The following is a 21,185-nucleotide window of genomic DNA, read 5'->3' as shown; positions in this document are numbered from 1 at the left end:
CAGCAAAAGTTTCAAAATACTCCCTACAATCATAGGCATTGGCATAAAATTCATAGAAAGGGGAAAGGCTTCTATGCTTCCCCTACAACATAGAAGTTCTATCCTCTCCCTATCATCCAGCCGTTCAATTTTGATCAAGAGCGTCACTTGCTGTTTGATCTTAGATCCGACGTCTCAAATTATTTTATTTTTAGTTTTTTGTATACAAATTGTATGAATATGAAACTTGGTACGTGCCACCTTCTCATTGACACGCACCTATAAAAAATGTTAAAAATAATTTTTCGATAAAATATAATGACAAAAATACCCCTTGAAACTCTCGAAGGTATTTTGGTAATTTTATTTTATTAAAAATAATTTTTTTTTGCTAGTACAAGTTTAATAGAGAAATAGATATCCAAATTTGGTGTCAAAATAGTTTATTGAAAATAAAATGGTGTAGAGACGTGACATTGTGATTGGGGCAATCTTAACCCTGCATTCAGAATGGAGGTTGGATAAAGAGAAGGATAGAACTTCTTTGCTGTAGGAGAAACATAGAAAGCTTGCCTTTTAGAAATGGGTGCAGTTTGCATACAGATGCATCTGTAGTTGTAGAAGTAAGGTGCACCCTCAAATTTTATCATGGTATATAAATTTGATGTAAAATGTTCCTAGGATTATCTTAAAATCTATTTTTATATCTAATTATAAAATTTTAAATTTAAAAAATGGTTAAAATCAAGTAGATCTATAAACATATGTAAATCTTGAAAATGAACGATGTGATAATATGTTGTAAAATATACTATTTCTGAGACTTAAAATCTTTTTATTTTTCATACGTCTCAATATCGAGATGATCAATCAAATGGTGTTTCAACATTAAAACTACTTTTTTTCGATAAATTTTTGAGGAGCATCCGTAGTTATACATTATAAGGTAGCATCCTTATATAACCATTAAAAGTACCTTTTTCTGATGGATTTTATACGGGCATCCGTAGTTCTACATTATAAAGTAGCATCATCCTTATATAAACTTTTTCCTTTATAAAGTTCACAAAGCAAGGTTATTTACATTTTTATTATAGTGTGTATCATATGCTCCCCAAAAGCAGTACTATACATTTACTCCCTCATACAAAACACCAACTTGGGAATTTTTTTTTTTAGGGCCCGTCTTCACGACGAACAAGCGGGGCCAGGGTGCAAGGACAGGAAGTGAGCAGTCTTGCGACCGGAGGAGATCTTTCCTTTATTAAATGAAAGAGGAGAGGGGTTTGCATATCTCAATCCAAATATTTGAAGTTTCGGGATCTATCTAATTATATCACGATGATTATTTTTAAGCAAACAATTTAAATTTTGAGTATATAAACATCTAGATCATTCCTTCCAAACATTTGACAATTCAAGTGCAATCTTGGGACTATTTTTTTTTTGGCACATTAAGAGTGACAATTATTTTTTTTAATTTTATTTTCTTTGAGCTCATTTGCCGGATTTTAGAGATCACGATAAAAAGAGACCCCTAGAGTAAATTTTTCCTGAGGGACTAAATAGATAGTATACTTCTACAGGTGTAGGAAACTTGTTGATATTCGATTAAGTAAAGCAAAGAATTTTGTTTCAATAAATTGAGCATCCTCTCACTAAAGTTAAGCTATTCCTCTCTAATCTCTCTAAAGCGACCAACTTTTCTCACCTTTTATGTGAAAAAGTTTGGTGAGAGAAACTTTTTTCTCTCATAAAACACTCACGTTTTATGAGAGTAAGTCATTCCAAACATCATGCTGCTCAAACGGCAACCATTTGGGGCCGGCAATGCGCCGAGCCCATGGCCATAGCATGGCAGTTAGGCCGGGCTGGCCTGCCGTCTTTGATAGGCCCAGCCCAGCATTGTAGTTTGTTACTTCAGTTTTTTTTCCAATTTTTTTTTGTTAGGACTGGCCCAGAGAACTTGAGCCATGGCCCAAGCCGGCCTTGGGCCCGACCTATAGGGCTGTCTGAGCCAAAGCAGCCCGGCCTGTTGCCAGGCCTAAAACCATGGCTCTCTCTCTAAAACACAAAATCACGATGTGAAGAAAACTAGATTGGCGTTTGCATGAGATCGATTCAATAAAGTCGGGCTTTTCCTTAATAATAATGTGGTTGAATTCCCTATCACGAAACACCCACCCTTGGGAGCCAAAAAAAAAGCATTTTCAGACTCGGTAGAGCTCACAAGATGCCCAAATGGCTCCTCTCTCTCTCTCTCTCTCTAAACATGAGATGCCTCTGTCTCTCTCTTCATAACTATTTCCGTACGGGCAAGCTTTTTATGCTTCCCCAATCATCCATTTTGAGTGGAAGGTTGAGATGATTCGAAACACAATATCACGTCTCTATATTATTTTATTTTAAATTTTTTTTATATAAATTATTTTGACACCAAATATTGTGCATCTACTCATTTCTTAAATGCGCAATTTTAAAAAATATTAAAAGAATATTACCAATAAACTAAAATGATCAAAATAACCTTGAAAGTTTTAAAAAGTATTTTGGTTATTATATTTTATCAAAAAATATTTTTAATATTTTTTTTAGGTGTGCCAATTGGGGAAGATGGCAAGTACCAAATTTAATATTTATATAATATAAAAAAAACTAAAAATAAAATATTATGAGACCTCAGATCTAGCGCAAACGGTAAGTGACTCACTTGATCTAAATTGGGCGATTGGATGAGTGGAAAGCATGTATCTTATATGCTATAGGGAAAGTATAGAAACCTTTCGCTTTCCGAGTTTCCTACTTTCCAACGTTTTTCCAGCAGCACTCAATTATATTATGGATCATATCAAATCCTTTAAATCAGGCAAGCATATCATACATTCATATAATATCTAAAAAAAGTTAAAAATAAAATATTATGAGGCATCCAATCTCGAGCAAACAGAGTAGCACACTTGATCTAAATTGAACGATTGGACAATGGAAAGTATGATCTTATATGTTGTAGGTGGTGTATACAAACCTTTCCCTTTCCCTTTACCTATTTCCTATTATCCAACCTTTTCCAGCAGCACTCAATTATATTATGGATGATATCACACGCTTAAATGAGACAAGCATATCATACATTCTATTTCCATCCTATTTATTAACTTTTTTTTCTTTTCATTCGAATATAGCAAGCAGATAGATAAATTTATAAAAAACCCATCCGAAATATTATTTCAAGCCAAGCCCAATACAGGTTGTATGCGTATGAGAAGAATATCAAATAATTTTTAGGGCCTGTTTGATAATTGGAAGCTAAATGTTTTTTGAAAATTTGAAGTTCTTTTTTGCTGGGAAGAAATAATTATTTAAATTTTTTTTGAGTACATATGTTTGATAACTTGTTAGAATACTAAAGAAGTTCTAGGCATGTATTTGACAACATGTTGAAATATGAAGTCATGTTTATTTAAAGGGAAAAATTTATATAGAACTGAGGTTCTAAACAATCAGATAAGAGCCTACCTAAAAAATTTCATTCGAAGAGGTTGTTTTGACGCCCAAATATCTTCAAATTGATCATCTCGACATCAAGATGCATGGACATGAGAGAAAAATAGAGTTTAAGTTTTGGAAATAGTGTATTTTGTAATGCATTTTTGGACCATCGATTTTCAAGTTCTCATAGATCTGCTGATCTACACTATTTTTTGAAGCTTTAAACTTTATAAATAAAGAGCAAAATATATTTTAAGGCTATCACAAAGATTTCCAATATTGAAACGACATTTTTCAAAACTATTTGAAGGTAGGCTCTAATTTGATTGTTCAGAGCCTATCTATACATACCGCACCCTTATTTTAAATATTTTTAAAATATTTATATATTTAATATTGTTTTTATAGTAGACATAAAACAATATATAATACATATTGTATTACAAATATCTATTACATAAACAAAATATATTATATATTATATTTTATATTATGTAATATATATATATATATATATATATATATTATATTGCATCATATAATAAATAATATATATAACAATATATAATATATAATATAGTGTATTTCATATTTATTTTATTATATAATATATAATAATATATATTATATTACATAAATCTATATACTATATAATAAAAATATATTAATAATATAAATATAAATATAAATATATTATAATATATATTATATTATATTAATCTATATTATATATTGTAAAATATAATATATATTATACAATAAAATATAAAACATCTATTATATATATAACATAATATATATAGTGTATTTTATATTTATTTTATTAATATATAATATGTAATATGTAATAAAATAAATTATTTTAGTGATATTTAATTGTATTATATAATATAATACAAATATAAGTATAAATCAACAATATAAATATAAATATAAGGAGGAAGGCAGAAGTTTTTATTTTAAATACCATTTTTTTTGTTAAGCACGAGGAAATACCATTGGTGTAACTTCTTTACTACCCTAACTTCATGTATGAGATTATTAATCTCTAAAATGCGAGTGTGCATTGGAATTTAGGAGAGAGAGAATGAAGTGAGAGAAAGCTCCTCTCTAACTTGCCATAACAACCCTAGGACAGGTTGCGTACATGCCGAGACGCTGCACTCTAATTTTAGAAAGAGAAATTGTTTGACTTTATCCTTTAATTTACTTTAATTTAATTTAATTTTTCTAGACAGACTCCATTTATGAGAACCTTATCCTCCGAATTTTAGAGAAATATACAGAGCCCCTTTCCCGTAATTATTTATTTTCATGAGAAAACCCAACGTCTCATGTGAAATACCAAAATCTTTAAATCTAACTAAAATACCCTTACTGAAAGGACGTATCACAAGGTTGCTTATTTGACTATTGCTTTAAACACTGTGGGCATTTCAGTCCTAATTAAATGTAAAACCGAGCGCGCGATTTAAAAGCCAAAATTTCAGAATTTTAGAAAACTTATCAATTCAACAACTGAGATTTTAAATTTCAGGAAAATCCGATATTATCAAGTCTCTTGATATCAGTAAGATTCCATTTTAATGCGATTTCTATTTCCTCTTTTCTCTATAAAATCGCAAGCACCCTTCCACTTCCGATTACCTTTTCTCCCTCCTCCTCTCTCTAAGTATTCTGTTACTTATTGTCTCTCTCTGAAAGTTCAAAGAATTCGTCGTTTCTCTCTCTAAAGCAACAGCCATGGATTTGGATCTCTCTCCCAAACTTGCTCAGAAAAGCTTCAGCACTGAGGGAGGGTCTTACTATGCCTGGTCTGCCTCTGAGCTCTGCATGCTTAAAGAGGCCAAAGTTGGAGCTGCAAAGCTTGTTTTGGAAAAGAATGGGTTCGCTTTACCAAGTTACAGTGATTCAGCTAAGGTCGCTTATGTTATTCAAGGTATTCACAAATCGAGCAAAGCATTTTTACTCTGAGAAATTCTCTATGTTTCATGGCTTCATCGTTTTGTGATCGGATCATTCTATCTGTTTCTGTTTATTGAAGTTCTGAAATCAGGTTATTCCCCTGTAATGGCCTCTGTTTTTCTTATCAATTGTTTTTGGAAAGCACTTTGTAAGTTTATGATCTGATTGCTATTACTCTGGTTTCATGAAGATGAATTTCTGTATTTCTGTTTTTTTATTATTTTATTAATTTTGCATTTGTGATTTTTTCTTCCATGCTTCATTCATGAATCTGATACTTACTCTCTTCTTCCAAAATCTGATTTTATATTGTTTCTTTTCTTTAGTTCACAAGCAAATTAAGGGTGTATTTGTGAACAAATGCGTCTTAATGTGTGATAACGGGAATGATCATAGCGAATAATTACATGATTCTCAATTGTTTTTCGAATTATTTCATTATCTGTGTTTTACATAAAATTTTGTAACACATGCTTATGATTGTAAAAATTTCTATACAAAAATGCACATAATTTTTTCCCTGATGTTATCCACGTATTTGTCAGTTTATTGTTCAAATTTACATGCTACTGACTGATTACTTATATAAGCTATTTGTCCTCTGTTTTTGTAATTTCAGCACACAAGTATTTTTTTATCATAAAAACCATTTATACAAGGTATTTTCCTCATTTTCTCCATTTTAATCACAGATCTATTTTTACCATTATTGTAGTTCTGGATAGTTTGTCTTTTCAAATTTTTTGAGGTAGTCTCTCTCTAAAAACATGAAATTTGAATTGGTTTTTCTTTCTAAAGTTTAAGATAGTTTTGCTCTCAAAAAAATTAAGATAGTTTCTTTGAAAATTTTGAGATGCTTTCCTTGAAAAATTCAATGCATATAAATTAATAAAATGAAACATAAAGTAAGTTTTTTGGGGGAGAGACATAAACAGTAATAATGGTGAAAGAAATTGGAGAAACATAAACAGTGATAATGGTGAAAGAAATTGAAGCAGATATATTGTTATACTTTGGGCTCTCTCTATTGATGAAAAGAGAAAAAGAAAGATGAATAAAAAAAGATTTACAGATTTGTAAATTACAGTCATCGCCAACAGGTATGTGGTTAAAGGATTAATAAATGCACAGTTGGGTTTTTATAACACAGACGAAGTTTCTAGTGGAGAAACAGTAGATTAAAAGCACCTTGTCAAAAAAACAGTAGATTAAGAGCACAGTTGGGATTTGCTTATCCGGATCAAATATTTTAATTAGAAATATACATCCGATTAGAAAGGAATTACCCATCCATTTGATTTCTTTTAATTATGATTTTGCTTTATATCAGGAAAGGGCAGAGTTGGCTTCGTTCTCCCTGAAGCCACCAGCGAGAAGGTCACGAATATCAAAAAGGGTGACGCCATTGCTGTTCCATTCGGTGCGGTGACATGGTGGTTCAATGACTCAGAACCGGAACTCGCCATCCTCTTCTTGGGTGACACTTCCAAAGCACACAAACTTGGTGAGTTTACCGATTTCCCAATCACGGGTGTTGGCAGCACTTTCAATGGCTTTTCCACCGAGTTTGTTAGCAGGGCTTGGGATCTCAAAGAAGAGGATGTTAAGAAGCTTCTATCGAGTCAGACCGAGAGGAAAATAATCCGAGTCAATGATGGCGTCTTGTTGCCCGAGGCAACATCTGACTCGTCTGGCCTGGCGTTCAACTGCGAGGAGGCAACACTCGATGTGGACATCAAAGGAGGAGGCAAGGTAATTCTCTAAATTTCCTTTTGTAACTTAATAAATCAAAATGTGTTGGCAATGCTATTGTATTTGAAATGTTCAAAATAATTTGGAAGCTATTCACTTGTTCAGTTATACTCTGTTTTGGGAATTTATCAAATTACCCATATGAACACTTTTACGCTTTATTTATATTTTTTATTTAATTTCAAAATTGAAAAATAGATGATTTTGTTGGATAATTTATAAGTCTGTAAAATGTTGAATGGTTAATGTCTTAGGTTATTTTGATAAATTTCGCTATTCACTTATAATAAAGCCTAACTCTTGTATAAAGTTTTTCTCTTTAATGTTAACAACTGGCTTTCTATTAAAACAAATGTTTGAAACGTCTCCCAGCCATAATCAACGATAATTGATTCAAGCTTAGAATTAATAATCTATAATATCTCTATTCTTTTTAAAAAGTTATAAACAACGATAATTTATTCAAGCTTAGAATTAATAATCTATAATCTCTCTCTTCCTTTTAAAATGTTGATTTCTTTCATCCCATTCATGCCTGTTAAGTCAATTTCTACGTTACATCTCATAGAGAGTTGAATAGTGCTCCTTGGCGCAATCACTATTTTGAATGAGGAAAGTGTGGCCCAAAGTAAGCTGAAATTTTACTAATAGGTAAAAATTAAGTAAAAAATTATTGGTAAAGCATTGAATTGTTCATTTCTTAATAGGTAATTTGATAAATTTCCAGACATTAAAGAAATGATTGAACTTTTTGGTCGTTTTTACTTTGTTATCTTGAAGGTGGTGGTCTTGACGGGGGCTCAACTGCCTTTGCTGAACGAGGTTGGACTTGGTGCAGACCTAGTTAGGATTGAGGGGGTCGCCATGTGCTCCCCTGGTTTCTCCTCTGATTCGGCTTTTCAGGTGACTTATATACTCAGGGGTTCAGGAAGGGTTCAGGTGGTTGGAGTTGATGGGAAGAGGGTTTTGGAGATAAGGGTGAAGGCCGGGTTCCTCTTCATAGTGCCCAGGTTCTTTGTTGTCTCTAAAATTGCTGATGGTGATGGCATGGACTGGTTTTCCATCATCACCACTCCTCAGTGAGTCTCTCGCTCAATATTTGTTGCTTTCAAAAGTTTTTAACTCTCTCTTTCAATTGATGCCCTATTTTGTGCTAAATATTGGTTTCATTTTATGAATGGGACAGGCCTGTGTTCAGCCATTTGGCAGGGAAGACCTCAGTGTGGAAGGCATTATCGCCGCAGGTGTTGCAGACGGCCTTCAATGTGTCTCCAGACATGGAGAAGCTTTTCAGGTCCAAGCGGACCAAGGATGCCATTTTCTTCCCGCCCTCCAACTGAGCAAGCTCTTTTCTCTTTTCTTGTCATTTGATTTCATTCGCTGCTGTTTTCTCTTATGCTGCCATATTTCTTTGCCTTCTCTGAAGATTCAGACAAGTTGTGGTTGTGACGATTGCATATTTTCTTCAATAAAGTAATTAGTCTTGATCTCATTTCAGTATTGTTTAATTGAAATTGATCTCATTAATCTTTGGACTCTTGAAAATATCCATCTTTTCCACCTCTTCTATTAATGATATGTGTATTTCTGTTTCTTGAGTTTTATTCTCCATCAGATGTGAGACTTCAATTTATTTTGTGGTTTTCTTTATTAATTTCTCTAGTTTTATTAAAATTTTCTACACAATTTAATGCTAATTTTCTTCATGGCTGTTCTTTGACGCTCTGGTTATGATTATTGGGTCTTAGCTGAAATTGGTACTTTTAATTGTCTTCTGTTACCTTGATGGTTTTGGGCCTTTTAGCATAGGATGCGGTTTAGCATGCGGAGCTCCACATGTAGAATTGTAGGCCCCTTAATAAATTTATATTTGAAAAAGAATTTGATCTTAAATTTTAGAGAATATATAATCATTAACATTTGGGGATAATGAATATGAAAAAATAAATAAATATTAAAAACTAGAGATAATATTTCTATTGAAAAAATATTTTAACTTCTAGTTCAATTGTTTTTAGATGAACGGCCTATTTGTATCCATCTTTTAGATTTTGGATCTACTTTTGAGGGATTGGTTGCATACTCGTTATTTGTCTCGTGTCATCATGTGGATTATGGCTCTTGATATTTTTTTCATATATGTTTTTTGGACAAAAATACCTTTTGCAAAAACCGACGATTCTCTAAAAAAAAATTATGTAATTTTTCTTTGGAGAAATTTAGATATGTTTTTATCTAAAAATTTGAAATTTGAGACGGTTTCTCACACAAAATTTGATATTCTAGATGAAGGAAATTACCACCAAACATTAGATAAGAGAAACATCACAATTTTTTTTTTGTAGAAAACTATCTCAAATTTCAAAATTTTAAATAAAGAAACCACCCCGAAATCTGGAGAGAAGTTACATAATTTTTTTTGGAGAGAATCATCAGTTTATACATGGGTTCTTTTAGCCCAAAAATTAGTAGGGAAAATATCTTACAGACCACTAATTAGTATTTTAGTTCAAAAACTAATAAGGCAAATATTGTACAGACCCCTAATTAGTATTTTAGTCAAAAAGTTAATAAGGAAAATATCATATAGGCCTCTAATTCTTCATCTTATTTTATGATAGACCCTCCTATTTTTCTTTCAAGTGGTATAAAAAACACTCGAGTATTTCACCGTACCCTTTCATCACTTATTTCTCACATTTATTCACTTTTGGCTATAAAAGCTAGTTTCAACAAATTTTTTTATTTCATTTCAATCCATAAGCTTTTTTAATCTTATTTTGCATTTTTAAAAAAGTTTTGGATTGAGATGGAAAAAAACAATTTGTTGGGGTTAGTTTTTCTGGCCAGCAGTGAATAAATGTGGGAGAGAAGAGATGAGAGGGTACGGTGAAAGAAAAATAGAATGAGGGTTACGAAATTTTCCCAAACTAATATATTTTCTATCTTAACCGGTGATTGTGGAAACAAATATTAATTATGTCAGTTGCATAGTTTGAAAATTATTCGCATACGAGTCTTCGAAAATATGGTCCAAGGAAAAAAGACATTTATAAAATGCTAATAATTCATCGAAAATTACAATTCAAACATTGAAAAACCTTTACCTCGATAATCTCAACTTTGAACATGGTGATAAGGTCGTATACAAATTTAGTGTAAAAAAGAAGACGAAGATCAAGTGCCCGATTCCACAATGACAAGAGATGAATGATCAGAGTATGAAGCCAATCTATCAAAAGTTGATCTGATCCAAAATGAAATTTAACGCCAAATCTTAGAAGGTAACCTTGAAATAAAAACTCCAAATCCAATACTAATCATAAATATGGTACGGGCCCAAAACCATAAGGCAAAAGAAGACAATTCAAGTAACAATTTCAGCTAAAGACCAAATAATCATAACCAGAGCGTCAATAACAGCCATAAAGAAAATTTGCACTAAATTACATAGAGATATTTGAATAAGTGTTTCGTTTTTTATAAGGTTTCAACCTTAAACAATCCAATTAAGGCACCTCCAAATTTTATCATTACATGTAAGTTTGGTATCAGAAATTCTTATGATATATGAAAATTTATTTTCATATCTAAGTATACAATTTTAAACTCCAATAATGGTTAAAATCAAGTAGATCTATAAAAAAGTGAAAACCTTGAAAATGGATGGTCCAGATAATGTGTCGCAAGAAACATTATTTACGGGACTCAAAATCTTTTTTATTTATTTATTGTCTAGATGATCAATTAGAGGGTTTTTCAACATTAATACAACCTTTTTCGATGTATTTTTGTGGTGTATCTTTAGAGAAAGGTTTCTATACTTCCCCTACAACATAGAAGATTGATGCTTCCCCTACCATCTGTCGTCCACTTTTGATCAAGAGAACTACTCACCATTTGATCTTAGATCTGACTTCTCAAAGTATTTTATTTTTAGTTTTTTTTATACAAATTGTATGAATATGAAATTTGGTACGTGCTATCTTCTCATTTGAGCGCACCTATAAATAATATTAAAAATAATTTTTCAATAAAATATAATGACCAGACTATCCCTTGAAATTTTTAGAGGTATTTTTGTCATTTTATTTTATTGGAAATATAATTTATATTTTTCGCTAGAGCAAGTTTAATAGAGTATTGTGGAGCAAGTTTAATAGAGTATTGGACGTCCAAAATTTGGGGTCAAAATATTTTATAGAAAAAAAACTAAAAATAAAATAGTGTAGGGACGTGACATTGTAATTGGGGCAATCTTAACCCTCCATTCAGAATGGACGATTGGATAAGAGAAAGTATATAAGTTTTAAGAAAAATATATCTTTATCCCATATTTTTAACTTCCATATAACAATTAAAAATATTATATCTTTTCTATTTGACAACTCTCGGATCCTTTTGACTATAAATTTTTGACCCAAACAAATACTAACATGACACCCTATTCAAACTCTATATCTCTCTTTCTAAAACTACATCTCTCTCTTTTCACTTCTCGGTGAGTTTACCCGCCAAGGGATTTAGCTTGAGCTCGAACATGAGCACACCTTCTTATGTGTGAGAAAGGGATGGAGTTTTAGAAAGAGAGAGATGGATTTTGGGTTTTAGAGAGAGATAGAGTTTGAGTTTGAGAGAGAGAGATGGAGTTTTGAGAGAAAGAGACGATGATGTGTGAGAGAGAGATGGAGTTTGGGTTTTAGAGAGAGACGATAATGAGAGAGAGAGATGGAGTTTTAGAAAGAAATTTGAGAGAGAGAGATTGAGTCATTTTATAAGTTGTTGAGGTCACCAATACATAGTAAAAAAGGTTTAGGGGAATGGAAGATAGAAAAGCAAGTTATTTTGCTTACAAATAATATTTTCAATTTTTTGATCTGATAAGATATAGAAGTTAAAAAAAAAAAACAATAAAATATTTTACCACTTTATGCAGGGGAAGCATTGAAAAGCTTGCCTTTGTTTTAATTCTATATTTTAAGATTACAACCTTACATAAACTTGTCCCTTTGAATAAAGCTAGAGAAATTAATAAAGAAAAACCCAAAATAAATAGAAGTCTCGAATCTGATCGAGGATAAATCTCAAGAAATAGAAAAATACATAATCATTAATAAAAGAGGTGGAAAAAAAAGATAGTTTCAAGAGTTGGATGATTAATGAGATCAATTTCAATTAGCAATACTTCATTGATTTGTCGAGAGATCAAGAGATAGCACAGGGATGAATTTAAGCCAGAGCAAAACCATGAGAGAAAAAGAGAGGCAGAGGGGGATGGAAAGGAGCCACAAATGAAATTAGGCAGCAATTGAAATTCGAGAGAATTACGCAGCAAGCAAAATTTGAAACCACATTAGCATACATGCACCACCTTATGGATCCATTGATGGACTTTGTTTTTCCATTTTGAGTTCATTAGTAATGAATGGTTAGTTAGAATTTTGCAAAGGGACATTGTTTCACGCGGTCTCGACCGTATTTCTATAACATGCGGTCCAAAGGTATAAAACATCCGTCTTAAAGATGGATGTAAATAGGTGATCCATCTAAAAAGAAGTGTAACTAACGATTCAAATGTTTTCTTAATATAATTGTTATTTCTAGTTTTTAATGTTTGTTTATATTCGTGATGTCCATGTTAAAGATTATATATTATTTAAAAATTAAGATAAAATTATATTTTAAAAATATATTTATTGCCAAGTCCACGTTTCTACAATATGCCGTCGGCCACATAGAAACCAAATCCTTTTGCAAAACAACAAAATTTTGGCAAGAAAAATTAAAGGTTGTGGTTTGCATATGGTTGCAACCTTAAACAATCCAATTATAAGATGCACCTCTCAAATTTATCATAAATATAATTTTATTTTTCCCAATCTTAATAACGGAAAAAGTTTATATAAAGTTGCAACTTTAAAATGTAGAAGTAAAGATGCACCTCAAAATCTATTGGGAAATTTTGTTTTAATATTGAAAAATCCTCTAATTGATCATCTCGACATCGAGATGTATAAATATGAAAAAAAAAAAAAATTTGTGTTTCAAAAATAGTGTATTTTGCAACACATTATCTAGGCCGTGTATTTTCAAGATTTTTATATGTTTATATATCCATTTGATTTTAAACATTTTTTTAGTTTAAAATTTTATAATTAGATATGAGAAAATATTTTCACATAATCCTAATAAATTTTACACCAAAATTACATGTTATGATAAAATTTGGAGGTGCACGCACCTTAATTGAATTGTTTAAGGTTGCAACCTCATAAAAACCACACCCATGACAAGAAGTCAATTTAACCGACATCTTGAGATATATTTTATAGAGAGACCGCACAAAAATAGTGCGAGTCATCCACTTACCAGATACGTTTCTTTTTCGTAATTTTTCCAAAATTGTAATTCAATGAAAATATTTTAAATCGATTATCTCAACTTGAACATTATGGTTGTGAAAAAAAAATAAAAAAAATTCAAGTTATAAAATTAGTGTATGTTCCAACAAATCATCTAGAGTATCACCGTAAAAATAAGTGTTCCCAAATCCATAACATGTATACTATTTTTTAAATTTTAAAGTTTATTGTGAGCATTGAAAATTGATTTTAGAGCCAGAGTTGCGAGGATTTTAGGTGAGGCTTTATTTTGTTTTTGTAAAGGTTAGGCCTTATGGAAACTTCAGCCCTTTATTAATAGGCAGAACATGGAAATCAGAATGACATGGTCACCGTAAAGTTGTGTCCATGACGCCTGAACGCCACCAAGCCAGCAGCGACATCGCCGCTCCACTCATTTTCTTCTTCATCCTCGCTTTGCACCTCCTCACCCAATTCCTCGGACATATTAAAAAGGTTCACTCTCCTCTTAAATTCCATAACATCGTGCCCTAACAGTAGAACTCTCTCTCTCTCTCTCTCTAGGTATCTTGGTATAATTTGTTAGGTTATTTGTTTTGATAAATATATGATGTATTATCTTTTAATTGGGATTATGGGGTAAGTTTTATCAGGAAAACCAGGGCATCACTGGACTTCAAAACCACTATCGTATTCCTATGCTTTACTTATATTGATGATTTCATAGAAAACCCATATTTTACTCCTAATGTATAGAGAAAATGGAAATGGTTGACAATTCACGGATTCATGTTGGCTGACTAGCGTAAGTGGAATGGACGGAGAAAACCAATTTCGGTAGCAGTTCTATTTAATTTTAATATGAGACTTATCATCGTAATTCATGAGGTTTGAGCACGAAGGTTTAAAGCATGAACATCTCTGCCATTATCATGGTACTTGGTTCTTGTATTATTTGATGGCAATTATCTCATTTATTCCCTTTCAATTTCAATCTGACTAGGGTTGAACTGTTAATATGTTAAGAATTTATTTAGCATGACCAGGGGTATGTTGGAATAACAAATCCCTTGTTCACTCTATAAGCAGCTAAACTTGACCAATTTGCAATGCTTTTAGTCTATACATGGTTTTCCTTACTGATTTTGGAATCTATATTATGTAATTTTGCTAAATTTAGCCAATATATGGTAATCGTAGTATTTACAAAACCTGCTTTGTTTGGAATTAGTTCAGACCTTTGAGATCTTTCACCTTTGACCCTGACCATGGTAACTCCATTTCTATGTATTATTGGTGCCACCTTTAGATAGTTTTATTCATAATATCCATTTGAAGATCATCTTGAGGTGATTGTCGACATATGGAAGTAGCTTTTACCGAGTGGGCCATTGAATGGTTCATTCGTAACATTATGATGTGAGCTATGCCGAAGGCAGACATGTTCCAAAGACTTAAGGGTGAAACTGTTATGAAATGTATCCAGATGGGAAGCATGAGTAGACATGTATCTGGAAAGCACAAGTAGTTATTTCATTCAAAACCAGTTGGCATAGAGGGTCTTCACAAATAAATAGAATAAAAAGGCACTATTATGGCAACATCAATAATAATGTAGAGAGCCATAGGAGCAGTGTGTGTGTGTGCATGCACACTCATGTGCATGTGTGTGAACTTGTAGAAGGTTATACAAATGAAGCAGTTGCAATTAAAGGTTATAAATGGTTTACAAACAGTTAATAGCCCCAAAGTGAGACCCTATAATACATGTAAACTACTTGGTTTCTCTTTGTTTTGTTCATCCATGAATAATGTCGAAACTACATGAGCACTATTTTTTACTGAACACACTGTTAGTTTTCTCTTGAAACTCTTCCAAACAGTGAGTTCTAGGACAGTAGAGATAAAAAATGTGGAACTTTTACAGGTAGTACTTTGAGAACATTCACTCTAGAAAATTTAACCATGCTTGTTTGTTCAAAAAAAAATGCAAGTTGAAATCACATATTACCTTTTGGTAGTGAAATCACATATTACCTTTTGGTAGTGAAATTGTTTAGATTGTTGCATTACATCTGATAGATTTAGATTACCTTTTGGTAGTGAAATTGTTTAGATCGTTGCATTACATCTGCTAGATTTACGCGGAATATGTGGAACAATCGCACCTAAGGTTTTCGAGTATCATGGTTTACATTCTCATTTTAATCTGGTTCCCCTTTTGGGTAACTTCATAAGGAATGAGCACATGCTTGTGTTTGTTGCTCATATATTTTTCACTGTACATATGTATGGGTAAGTATTCTTGGTAAATGCAGGTGATTTTATAGTGTATATCAAAAATTATGTACGTATTGTTAGTACTTTCAGGTGATATTTCGATGGTTTTTGCTATATTTTAATGATTTGCTTTATCACTACAATCAGTGACTTCATTTGTTGCAGATATTGTGACACAATTTTTCTTTCCTTCCTTTGGTTGAATATGTTGCTTTTGTGGCTTTGTATTGTTACTGTCAGAGAGGATCACAGAATATCGAACTGATTAAACTGCGACAAGAGATTAAGCAACTTTTGAAAGAAGCAAGTTCTTTATTGGTGTGAGTCATTCAATTGCTTAAATTAGATCTATCTTGTTATGTACAAGCAACATTTGAACTTTCAAGTACATTTAGCCTTAATCCAAAAAATATGTTAAACTTCGTGTGGATTTTATCATTGTGAAGTAAATCGTGTTGTTTTTTCCGTTTTCTTTATTTGTTCAATTTTTTGTTTTTTGATGAGCAAGCCGACCCTGTATGTGTACTTAACAGTGACCCTCTTTTTATTCAATCACAATTGTGCAAAATATTGTATAGAAGATGCATTGTTTTGCCTAGAGCATATTAGAATTTTATTCTATGCATTGTTCTAATCAGTAATCATAAGGAGCTAAATATAGTTTAGGAACTAATTTATAGCTTTGGGCATAGAAATTGGTTAGAAACTAAAAATGTTTCACCTTCAGATTGGAAAAAATGATAGTGAAGTCCCATTAGCATTAAATCTCTTGTTAGTTTGTTCATAGTATCCAAAGGTAGGATATCGATACCGATGAAATTAGAAAGATTTGACAAAAGTTCAGAATCCAATTGTTTAGTAACTTGGATTGATTAACTTCAAATTTTTTTTGATGAACTTCAATCAAATTTTCCATGCCAATGATTAGGAACTCTCCTGGGCCAAGGGACTCGGCGCTTGGCCGAGGTGATTACATGGCCAAGCTCTCGATAAATTAAAAAAGAAAAATATGAAAAATTTGAAAAAAATAAAATGAAGCTGCCAAAAGTGAAATCAAACTGAAAACAACCTTAAAAACTCCAACTAAGCTTAACAAAGAATAGGAAACAATGGATTTGAAAAAAAATGATTTATAGCATTTTAAAAAAATCCAAAAAAGAGATTATAAAAATATGGATTATGCCAAGAAAAATCACAAACTTTGCCAAAAGAATCCAAATTATATGTAATAAATTTATAGAGAAATCCCATATTTTCTACAATTCTTTTGGGACTTTTTTGAATTTTTTATGTGCCATGAGTTGTTCATAATTCTTGGTAGCTCGGCCTCACCCATAAGACGAGGGTACTCGCCCGAGTCCAATAACACTGTTCCATGCCATTCAACTGTTTCTCATTTTAAAAAATATGGTTTTTTTGGTAACATTTTTTGTGGGACTCATTATCTTGTTTTCCAAGTAAAGTAGACTGAACAAGAGGTTTGTGGTACAAAAGACTTTCAGAATCCAATCCTTCATTGGTTTTGATTGTGTTTCCTGTTTAATATTTTGTTGCATTTATGGATATGCTCCCACTTACTCTCCTGCCAAATGAAGTACACATTCATCTCAAGCCAGTTCACATCAACTTGGGTCTTGATGTTTTTCTTTTTCTATGAGCTAAAATTGGACCTTCTGACATCAATTAATTGTGCATTTCATGCATCTTATTCTTTGGGATCAACTATTTCATTTGCAATATACCCATTGGATCTAATGTCTTTGCAATTTTTAAAATAAAAATTCAAGAAGCCAGTTGAAAATGTCTTTGCAATTTTTAAAGAATAATCTTTTTCAATGGATTAGAAAAGAATCTTTATTTATTATTGTGCCATATCATGTATGTTTATACGAAGATCAGATGGTTAATACTGGTCAAACCAAAGCTTTATGCACCCTAGCTCATCACCAAGCCAATCTTTCCAGGGTGGGGTTTTGGTAAGGCCTCAGCCTTTTGTGCCATCTGATAAAAAAGGATGGCACAGCATGCGCTGAGACCTTGTCGGTTTGCTACTTTTCAGATGTGAAAACATTTTTCATCTTTCTTTTTGTTCATTCTGTACTTTTTGAGAGAATGTCAACAAATTAGCTGTCGGTTTGCTACTTATCTTTGAAAATATCCCCAACATGAGAGACCAGAAAAGACCCAATGCACTTTTGCCATGTGGACAAACACTCGCAAATTATTGAAATGGTTCCTTAATGACGTCAACAAAAAACTCACTCTTAAAACTTTTCACTACTGTCTTGAGTTAATGGTGTCTTTAAATATTTCTTTAGTAAACATTTTCACATTAGTAACTATTGGCCTTCGTTTATGGTTTCAGGCCATCTACATTTGCAAAAGCTGCAAAGCTTAGACGGGTTGCGGCAGAGAAGGAGAAAGAACTTTTAAGGAGTACACATCCAGCATTGTCTAATCCCATTCTTGCTAATTGTTTTGTCTTGAAAAATGCGATTATGGTATCATTTATTTCCTATAGGATCACCTGCTGCGACTACAAGCTCCTAAACTGTCTATTGTTTTGTTCCAGTCCAGAAATCACAAGAAAAGGACAAGCTATGGGCTTTTGATTTCTATTTAGGATCTCTACAGATTGTAAAGGTATCGTTGGAAATATGGTCATTATTTTTCTTATATTAGAGTTATGGGGATTTATATGGGTCCATGAAATTTATCAATCATGACCAATTGGTTTCAATAGTGGGAACCTGAAATCTTTCAGACATGTGCATATTTTGGGCTCATTTGGTGGTTCTGGGGTGTCCCCGTTGCAGTCATTTCTCGCCAACTTTTGGATCCCTTTGGTATGGTATCCTCAACTGGCTACTTAATCTGACTTTGAAAATTTGTATTTAGCTTTCCATTGGTATGCAAGGAATTCGACATGTACAGCTATGTTTTTTGTGGCTGCAAATTCGAGATTTGATTTCCCTGTGCAAAATTTTATTGTTTGTACTCTGTTTTATGTGTAACTAAATTAATGTGATAAGATGAGCGGTTTGATCAGAGCCTGACATGGTATGTGGTTAGAGCGCAATGCCTGTAACTTCTTTCTTCGTTTGGCTTTATTCCTTCCTGGCAATGTAAACTGATTGATATGTCTGGTGTTACCATGCTGAGTTGATCTTGAGTTAAAGCTTTCTCATAAATAAGCTCACAACATATGTAAGCTTTCTTTATGGTGGTGCATAGGGTTTTCTTCAACTACAATTTAATTTCATTGTTTTCTTTTTTGGATCAATTGAACGGATATCTCAATTTTCTCTTTGTATGTCTTGAAGTCTTATTTTATAACTGTCCAATTCCATTGCCAATTCCCTTCCTGCTTATGGTCTATCTCTGTCCTTTCTTACCAATTCATCCATCCAGGGATTTTGCCTCACGAACTGATATCATTCCCTTATGGATTCAAGGAACATAGCATGCCATGGGTCTTCCCACTAACTCAGGACCTGCCATTGGGGCTTCCCGCTGAGGGCGGGCTGTGTTTTTTGCTTGCTGCGCCACCTTTTTGCTTATAGCTGGGTTGTCATTTTTGGTCTATGCTGTGTACAAATCTTTGATCACTTGGTATAGTACAAGATAACCACTTTTTGAGAGCTGTACAAAGCACCCTGTAGCTGCATAACCTATACTCCTTTTGTAAACTTCCCCTTTTAATAAAAACACAAAACAGTGAACTTTCATTAAAAGAAAAACAAAAAAGCATAGCATGCATTGGTTAATGGCCTTCAGCAGTTATACAAATTCAGTCCCCTTCTCCCACTTCTGATTTTTGTTTCAAAGATGCGGTTGCTTGCCCTAAAGTCTGTAGAGAGTTACTTTGAGCAACTTGTTGGTTGGGTTCCATTTGCATTTTTGCTAGTTTGGTTAGAGTCAGTGCAGTTGCTCTCATGTTTCTGCCAACTGCTAGATTATGCGAGTCAAAATCCTTCATACTCAAGATCCTAGAGACAGTACAACTTAGCTGTGGCTTCAAACTTACTGAAAAATGGAATTAGCTGTATGTTACCTGGCTTCTCACTTTTATATTTGAAGGAGATAATTGCTCTGCTTAGAGTTCTGGCTCAATGAACCCATATCTTTTTCCGCTCACTATGATTGTGAGGTGTGTGGTGAGGTTTATCTTGTAAATACATGCCTACTTGCTATTTAATCTTGTCTACGAAGTTTCCATCTTTCAAGTCTGTTTAAATTAAGATCATGACTTAAATATCATATGCACGAGAGAGAGTTGTAGTTTTCCTCGGTCGTATAGGAACTTTTCCTCTACTCTATGGAACTCTCTCACTCTCTCTCCCTTTGTTTGTGTGAGTGTGCCTGTGGACGCGCGTGCGCACCCTTGTGTGTGTGTGTGTGTATGTGCGTCTTTGTAAAATGCTTGTTACGAAAAATTGTGCAACAACCAAATTCCCTAGATAAAAATTTTCTTAGTTGTTATATTCCTTCATAAATCTCTCTTTTGGCACATTTTATAGTCGAAGTTACTAGATCAATTCTTACCCATTTCCATAAAAGCTATATATTACCATTTCACAGGTAGGCTGCTGTCATGGAAAGCTGGAGACTCTACAAGTAACCAAATTAAGGTAATTTGATTGACTTTAATCAACATAGGTGACCAAGTGTACTAACGATTGGTAGGTTCAATGTCTCCTGATTAAACTGAACAGAAAAGGCTTACGAGAACCATTATTTCCCGTACGGCTTTCTTGGTCGTCCTGGGTTATTCAGGTCATCTATGAAAATCAGGGGCTAATGTTTTAATCCTTGAAAGGGATCTATTTATTTTCTCATTTTCTATTTTACTACTCCTTTGCTTCAATTTATTACTATAAAAAATAAGTTTATTAACCAAAACCTTGTTTCAGGTTGGGATCATACCATGGTTAATATTAACATCTAGGGTCAGTACCTTCCTCTGTCAAAAGGTCTCATCAGGTGGACATCAAAAGTCTTGAGATCGTCTTCGCAGCAATATGGGGCTCTTCAAGTCAACCCTCGATTGTTTGGGGTTTTTGATCCTTGTATTTCTTTTTCTTTACTTTTTTTTCTCCAAGGAGTTCAGCTAGGATTCAAACATAGGCTGTAGTGTTGTAAGCATCAACACCTCAACCAATTAAGCCCAAGCTCCTTCATCCTTACATTTCTTATGATGAAGAATAGGTGAGTCTTTTGCAAGAAAACACAGCATGCACGTTCTCTCTTTATTTCCTGTCTATTTTAGTTGTTTTAGAATTTCTCTTACCAAATCATGACAAATGATGAAGTTCAAAACAAAAATAACAACTTCCTTCTTTTTTCTTTTGGGTAGGT

At 32.8% G+C, this 21,185-nt stretch overlaps 2 protein-coding genes across 9 annotated transcripts; both read left to right on the top strand.

The window, feature by feature from the left end:
• Positions 1 to 4,711: 4,711 nt before the first annotated feature.
• LOC18445539 (11S globulin seed storage protein 2) lies at positions 4,712 to 8,677 on the top strand. The gene is made up of 4 exons (XM_006855676.4): positions 4,712 to 5,407; positions 6,764 to 7,185; positions 7,966 to 8,264; positions 8,372 to 8,677. Exons 1-4 carry the CDS (start codon positions 5,212 to 5,214, stop codon positions 8,523 to 8,525), a joined length of 1,071 nt encoding a protein of 356 aa, XP_006855738.1. The 5' UTR covers positions 4,712 to 5,211; the 3' UTR covers positions 8,526 to 8,677.
• Positions 8,678 to 13,928: 5,251 nt separating this feature from the next.
• LOC18445538 (tail-anchored protein insertion receptor WRB-like protein) lies at positions 13,929 to 21,055 on the top strand. Of its 8 annotated transcripts, none has more exons than XR_016041166.1 (7): positions 13,929 to 14,042; positions 16,068 to 16,147; positions 18,193 to 18,263; positions 18,405 to 18,470; positions 18,644 to 18,673; positions 20,409 to 20,458; positions 20,741 to 21,055. XR_016041166.1 is itself a non-coding variant. In XM_020674416.2 (7 exons), exons 1-7 carry the CDS (start codon positions 13,935 to 13,937, stop codon positions 20,760 to 20,762), a joined length of 432 nt encoding a protein of 143 aa, XP_020530075.1. In that variant the 5' UTR covers positions 13,929 to 13,934; the 3' UTR covers positions 20,763 to 21,055. The 8 variants fall into 8 exon arrangements, 4 of the variants coding, with proteins under 4 accessions (XP_020530075.1, XP_006855737.2, XP_011627535.2 ...); XR_016041164.1 differs by having other exon boundaries at positions 18,592 to 18,673; XR_016041165.1 differs by having other exon boundaries at positions 18,571 to 18,673.
• Positions 21,056 to 21,185: the final 130 nt, after the last annotated feature.

This window comes from Amborella trichopoda, chromosome 9, assembly GCF_054954075.1.
Source record: "Amborella trichopoda isolate Santa Cruz 75 chromosome 9, AtrichopodaSantaCruz75HAP2 v2.0, whole genome shotgun sequence".
NCBI lineage: Eukaryota > Viridiplantae > Streptophyta > Magnoliopsida > Amborellales > Amborellaceae > Amborella > Amborella trichopoda.
Note: the sequence above shows the minus strand (reverse complement) of the source record. Positions and strands in the feature narration are given on the sequence as shown.